The sequence below is a fragment of the Glossina fuscipes genome, unplaced genomic scaffold, assembly GCF_014805625.2.
Source record: "Glossina fuscipes isolate IAEA_lab_2018 unplaced genomic scaffold, Yale_Gfus_2 75697, whole genome shotgun sequence".
NCBI classification, from domain to species: domain Eukaryota; kingdom Metazoa; phylum Arthropoda; class Insecta; order Diptera; family Glossinidae; genus Glossina; species Glossina fuscipes.
Genome location: NW_024004480.1, coordinates 2,287 through 9,653, shown reverse-complemented (window position 1 = coordinate 9,653; position 7,367 = coordinate 2,287). Strand labels below are relative to the sequence as shown.

Here is a 7,367-nt window from a genome sequence, read left to right as displayed (position 1 = left end):
AAAAAAAAAGCTAAGTATAGTCAGTTTGTTTCTTAATACCTTTATAAGTACCTGATAGTATTGTTGTAGAGAAGGTGCAGGCATTAGAGGGAAACGCAGGTTGAAATTGCGGTTAGATGCTGGCATGGCATTTGTTGGAGGTATTAGAGCGTAATTGAAAGGTATAGCAATTTGTGGTACTTTTGGATGGGTCGGTGGTGGAAAGTTACGATGATATTGATATGGTATTTGAGTATTCGACTGTGATGTTGACGCATTAACAGCTTGAGCATCTAAACGCCAATAAGAAGGCGGTTGAGGTAGTTGCTGCTATTCAAAACACGGAATACATTACGAGTATTAATTAAAAAAAAAAACACTTACTTTATTAGGATTGTTTGGAGATACGATATTAAGGGCAGGTGGGTTACTCCTTTTGTCTTTATTTGGTATTAGGCCTAAAAGATCTTTTAGGGCCTGGGTTTCTGTGTGGCTAATTAGTTGTTTACCCATTTCCCCTGGCACCCCTTCAGTTAGCTTCTTGTTGACAGCCGTATGATCCAAAAACGCAGTTTGCGCTACGTTGCATTTTAATTTCGTATCTGACGAAGGTGTCCAAAAGTCATCAGTACTTTTTGTTACAGTAGTAATTTTAGATGCACTTGCATTGCCGTTCTTTTTAATATTATTATCGGTATTCAGTTCAATATTATTTCCACTTATAGCAGCTGTCATAATGTTTGCTTTTTGAAGCGTTTTATCCCTGCGATTAATGAGTTTGGGCGTTGCTCCTGTTTCATTTTCTCCAATATTGTCTGCAAAAGTACAGGGAAATATTAGAAGATTATAATTTGTAATTAGAGCATTGTCTATATATATACCCTGTGCGATTAAAAGTACAGACGATTCAGCTACTCTATGCACACGCCGCTGAGCTATGCCATATATATCGTTACCGCTTGGTAAATTTTTGTCAAAGAGTATTTCATAGAAATAATCTACAGCCTTAACACATTCAAAACGTACCGGATTGGGATCAGTTATTGGATAAACACCAATTACAGTACCTTTAGCGCCGAGGGGCACCTATTTTTGTAATTTCCATAATGAATATACCATACCAAGGACGTTTCATTTTTTGTTAGCTTACCAAATAAGTAGTCTTTACAACTACTACTCGATCAAATAATTTAATGGGACGTTTAGCTTTGTACGCTTCAGGTAGGCTTATATCAGGCTTAAGTAATAAATGGGGTTTAACCTGTAATTTAACAGTCTTGACAGGTAAAGTCTACAAAAATTAGTAATAGTTAATACCTTTGCAGAATATATCATAAGACATCAGTGCTCTTTTACCTTTAATTGTTCTATAGCACAAAGTATCCCCTCAACAGTTTCTTTTTTCAAAGTTTTAGAACCCCAAGGAACCTTTTCTGCTTTTACATGATCTTGCTGTTTAAGCCATGCAGTAATTTCATCTATTTTTTTCTGTGCAGTTGCCCCAGGGAATATATCACCGGCAAATATTTCCTCTGAGCGTTCAGAATATCTGCTCAGGTATTCTACGACTAGAGGGAATTGAGAGCAATATGCTTGTATAAGAGCTAAAGCTTTGGAAGAGAAAAACCATTGACCGTCAACACGTGTAGCATAACCGGCCAATTCTTCCCGATCTTTAATATTTTTAAATTGCAGACCAATCTGGTATTTGACGGAAGTTTCTGGAACATCTCCTTTCAAACGTCTAACCCCATGTGCAACTGACAAATTGCCGGTAAGGCGTACCAAACACTTGGGATTTATTCCAAGTTGAATAGACGCTTGAGAGGAAACAATATAATCTTTCTCTAATTGACTTTCCACGTATTTAGCTGCCGCAAAGTTGGGTTCCGGCAAGACAGTTATATTTACTACGAAAAAAATAATAATAATAAGGTGAAAAATGTTCACAGTATATCAATAAGAGTGAATGATTTTAAAAGTAGTTTAAGACGAAAATCAAAGCAATAGTACCTTTAAGTCTACCACATTCATACACCAGCATTGGGTTCATAACAATTCCTTCGCTGCCGTAATAAGGGTTTCCTATGAAAAATATTCTACTATTTTCCGGAAACAATTGCTCTATGTGCTTAAATTGATTATTGAGAGGATGTTGCACCGCTATTTGCGAGACTAAGCCCTGTGCAGGATAAATAGTGATTTTTTCGTTCCAAATTTCGTTTGTGGAAACCTTCCCTTGACTGCCGCATACTACTGAAGAACCGGCAAAAGTGCGAACGTGAATCATAACATTAAGATCATTTATTTCTATACCCATACGAGTGGTTAAGCTAAAATGGAAAACTAGTTTATTTACGTGTTTTTTTATTTATTTTTTTGCGCTGTTAAGCTGTCGAAGTTCTCTTAACACTCAACTGTTCATTTGCAGCTCTAATGTTTCCATCGAATACTTTAGATTCCATCTCTTTGATGCCATCGACATCAATGTACTTCTCTCTACTCGAAACAGCAACAACCTTTGCTTTATTCAGATGTGGCCATCCGACATACACTACTTGGTTGAGGTACTTTTCGGCCACTGCAAAAACGTCACTTAATGCCTTTCGGGGTTTAGGCTTCAAAATCATATTCTCGCTACGACTGGGACAGTCGAACACTTTTGCGCGTGCGTATTTCAGCTCAAACTAACCAAATGAAAAAAATAGGTATATAAAGAAGCTATTGAACCAAATCGAATCATTGCGTTGAACACCTAACACCTGAAATAATTTTCGAGTAATTATAAAACTACCGTTTTGTTGTATTTGATATGTACTCATGAGCATTTTTTGCATAGTTCCAATAATTACTTGTACCCAAATAATTTATTAAAAAAAGGTAAATTTGAGATTTTTCGGTTACTTCAGCTTTTGATATATTGGAAATGCTTTTAGAGATGGCCAACGTTAATTTTTCCTGCAATGAATTTTAACTCTTACGGTATTGACACGATATCAACACCTCTTAAATTGAACCTATTGACCAAATGTATTTATAGTTTATGTATATTCGCATTTGCAGATTTTACAAAGTAAATGGTAGAATAAGTGTAATGTGGTGGTGGGAGCGCAAATTAATAGAAAAAAAAGATAAATTAGTTGAAAAACTTACGTCAAAATCTAAATGTTTCATGGTGGGAAAGCCGGGGAAGAACACAGAACGAGCAGCGTTTGGTAAATCAATGCACACAGTATCTGAAGATGAAACCGCTATATCTTTGGACCAAAATGGTTTTTCCGTGCAAAAGACGTTATACAAAACTTTCAATGACTGAGTGCCCTGTATTTGGCCTTGCGAATCAGGATGATAGTCATATTGTAGCATAGGTCCATGTTGGTTTCGCTTCCTTTCAACTGCAGTTAAATGTTTATCACAGGCTTCCATGGCATGGAGTAAAACTTTCTATAGGTAGACAACACCAATATACAGTGTGTATTAACGGTATATATGAACTCATACAATTTTACGATATTTCTGAAATTAGAACAAACCTCATCAATAAATGGTATTAAGACAACTGCCTCCCATTCGCGTTGTTTCCCGTTCAAATCAGTTTCGAAATTTTCTGGGTAAAAATGTATCACCTCACTGTTAGCGTTAGTCATTAAATCACGATAAGCGGGTGGCAATAAATTTTTACTAGCTGCCGGCAAAACAGCCAATAACTAAAATAATGGTATGATTAAATAAAATGTGAAGAAATAATGTTTCAGATTACTGGCTTGACAACGCGCATAAACTTTAGTTTTTAAAACAATCAAACATTGATGTTATTTAGTTTTAGGTCTTGAATTTTTAAGTGCTTTGACACTGTAAAACCCTGAACTGTTCTCACGGTCTTTTAAAAAAAAAACTCACCTGCTGAAAAGGTAAAAACGGTGCTCCCATGTTAAATTCTATTTTGTGATCTTTAAAGTCTTTTAAATCGCTAATGAAAGGGGCGTAATGGTGAGGGTAATACCAATCCCAAGACTGGACGCCCCGATAATAATAATCCAGAACCCATTGCAAGGCGGTTATATAGCAAATAGCCTGTTCCCGTTTAAGTTCCCTATAAAATATAATTTATTCAATTATTTGCGGCTTCAAACAATCCAATAAGAATACTTACCCGTTCACATTGTCTTTATTTAACTTGTTCATGTAATAATTTCGCTTATAATTTTCAAATTCTTTAAATATATGTTGTCCATCGTTATCAGATAAATCATCTTCATCTCCTAAAAACTAAAAATTTTTCTAAGGTTAATCACATCTAATTAAAATCAGTCATATTGCAATTACCTTTCTACTATTTTCGATGAGGGCTGCTAAATCGTGATCAGTGTTTTCCATATTAATTTCGTTAACATCAAAATCAAAAGCTTCCTCAGTACCATTCTTTATTCATAGAATATTAAAATAAAAACTTTAATACTATCGCAATATTAACTACAAAAAGTCACCTTTGATTGCTTAGCTTCAAAATATTTAAGATCAGCATGATTTTCTTGAAATATATCAAACTCAACTTCAGTAAGAGCGGCAAAATATTTCTCCAAACGTTCAAGATTTAGTTTACCATTTTCGTTAATATTACCTGAAATTAATCAAAAATGTAAAGAGGGAATAAATTCAGAAATGAAACGTACCCTTCAATGTAGGATAAACTTTTATATAAGTTTTATAAAGAAGAGGCAGTGCATTAGTTGATATGTGTAAGCAGGGTAAATGCGGTATGAAATCGTTGCCCACCATAAATCCCATAAGAACCCAATCGTCAATTAGCTGAGCGATGTCATAGCTTGGGTAATGCTTCAGTTCATTAAATTCCAGCTCTAAGTATTCACGCAGTAGCCCCAAATGCAATAAAAAGAAACGTGTCTCTTCAACTGATGTGCGTTTCGATTTTTTTCCAAATTTTACTTCTTCACGCAATACCACAAAATGAAGTTCGTGGGTACACAAGCCCAAAATAATTAAATCGGCATCAAGCCCGTATAAACAGTGACGAGTATTTGGGTTGAAGTCTGCTTGCGATTTTAAATAACGTATATAATCCATGATTTTGTGTTCACCTTCGCCAGGAAACTAAGATTTTATAATGTAGCAATGATTTGAAAGAGTTTATTAAAATAATTAAGAATATCATGGTTGACGAAGGAAAGCCATTTGGCACCCTCCAACATTGAAGTATATAAAGAAAAGCGTATTTATCCCGCAAAATTAAATTAGAATCACATATTGTACATATCAATAAATATAATAAATATAAATGCATGGAATACATCCAAATTTGACACATATTTTTACAAGTTCTGTGTTCAAACGTTAAATTTAAAAGGTAAAGATTAACTTCGAATACAGTGATGTTAACATTTTTAAGCCCTGCTCAAAGATTCTGGCTTGTACTTAAAGATTACTTACATAAAATATTTTAGTTCTCTAATGTTGCAGGATGTAATTGGTTACGAAAATATTAAATACACTTACATCTTGCCCACTGAGTATTACGCGGCATTTTTGCCACAAAGGATCTGAACTGATCTTACTCTTTATGAAATAACGCAGTGCTTCATGTAAGCGGTCCATGAATTCAGTACCTGGTGTAATGCAATTGCTATCAAAACGTTCATGTGCCCGGACCTCACCGCGACACAATGCCTGCTTTTCTAAAATTTCTGCTTCTTTAGCTGAACGAAAACGCCGACTACGTTGTTGATTCATTTTAGCTCGCGGTGCAACACCATCTACGGCCATGAAAAATAGTTTTCGAGGTTTTATTAGGAAGAACAATTTATCCACATAGTTAAACATATCCCTAAACATTTCCTCCTCAGTGATATTAAAGTGTATATTGGAATCGTCGGGATGAGAACAGTTGTGTATGATGCCATTCATATCTAAATACAAATTGTCAAATTGTGGGATCTATGCCATGGGTAAAATAAAAATAAGAAAAAAAATGTATAGGTATACACACTCATGCACATGTTTTCATACAAATAAGTACACTTACCCTTTGCTCCCGGGCTAATTCACTCAGGCAAGGATAACGTTCACTGACGTAACGAAAAAACTTTGGTACACCCATTTCGCAAATAAAGGCTCTTAAAACTTATGTTTAATCTGTTTTCCTTTTTTCTGTTATTTATTTACAGCTATTGGAATTTTGCAAATACTGCAAAACAGTTGACAAAATATTATAAAGAAATTTGTCAATTGAAATTTACTGACACCTATTAAGGAACTGGAAATTGATTTGCAATATATTATTTCCTATAACTTTTAGTTTTTTTTTTTTTTTTGGTTTTAATAAGTAAACTTTCTCATTTGCTCAATAAACTTTATGACAAAGTTGGCAAGTATTGTCAATTCACATTTTTTCTATTTATGATTAGCGTGTTTTCTAAAATAGAGACGAGGATATTTATAAGAGGAAATTAGCGTTAATTTTTTCAGAAAATTCTTATCTTCTTTTTGATTGCTTTTTTAATCGATGTTTTAAATCTTCTAGGAATTAAGTTTTGTAGGTGAACGTTCACTTTTTCGCCAAATAATAGTAATTTCTAGAGAATATTCTTCTACAAATTTTATTGATATACAATCATTACCTGTACTTTTAACAACTTTATATTACTAATTACTTTTGTTATATCATTCATAGTGGTAGTGCCAAGTAGTGTTAATAAATTTTCAACACTTTTTTGATTCTTTTCCAGTAGTATTTCAGCTACGTACGTAAAAGTTATCTATAGAATCCCTACTTGCGACTTTAATTACATTGCTTTTCTTTTTTAACGTGTTCTCAAAATCCTATTTATTGGGCGTTTTGCGACTTCTACTTACTAATTTTTGTTTGAACAGTATCAGTTCTTGTAGAATTGTGTTTAACCAAGGAGTCAGCTCAAATGGAGTATGTTTCTCATATTTAGTAGTAATGGTTGAGTTGCTTACTGCAGTCTTAAAAGAAAGCACCTTTTCAGTTGGATCGGCGGCAGTCAACGATGTTAAATGCATTTATAAGATGTATTGCAAGTACTCCTTAACTTTTTTGTAATCACAGTGAATCTTCTATTTTGCAATGTACTCTTTAGTTGAGACTTTACTATCAGTTGTTGCTACCAGATCTTTTCACTATGTTGTGGATGTAATAGCAGTTGTAGTCCTGAAAGATTGTGGACAAATAATCAAAATACTGATTTTGGAACAAGTCAGCATTTGAATCGCGTTAAACAGGGTTGGTTAAGGTGACATGATATTAGTATAGAATTTTTGTTATCGACAAAAAGGGCCTATTTTCATAATGTTATGATTAAATTTAAAATACCTTATAGTAATGGCTATAATTTCAACAAAGTTAGTAA

The 7,367-nt window shown here is 34.0% G+C and overlaps 1 protein-coding gene across 1 annotated transcript; it reads right to left on the bottom strand.

The window, feature by feature from the left end:
* Nucleotides 1-6: 6 nt before the first annotated feature.
* On the bottom strand, nt 7-6,236 carry LOC119643966 (5'-3' exoribonuclease 1; the record flags this gene model as incomplete). The annotated part of the gene is made up of 16 exons (XM_038043480.1): nt 6,020-6,236; nt 5,494-5,931; nt 4,653-5,091; nt 4,467-4,600; nt 4,306-4,401; nt 4,133-4,248; nt 3,880-4,072; nt 3,513-3,686; nt 3,133-3,423; nt 2,398-2,666; nt 1,993-2,312; nt 1,336-1,889; nt 1,130-1,270; nt 861-1,065; nt 364-794; nt 7-309 (listed from the first exon to the last, which is right to left on the bottom strand). Coding segments are annotated over exons 1-16 (4,179 nt in total), but the record flags the coding sequence as incomplete, so codon positions are not given.
* Nucleotides 6,237-7,367: the final 1,131 nt, after the last annotated feature.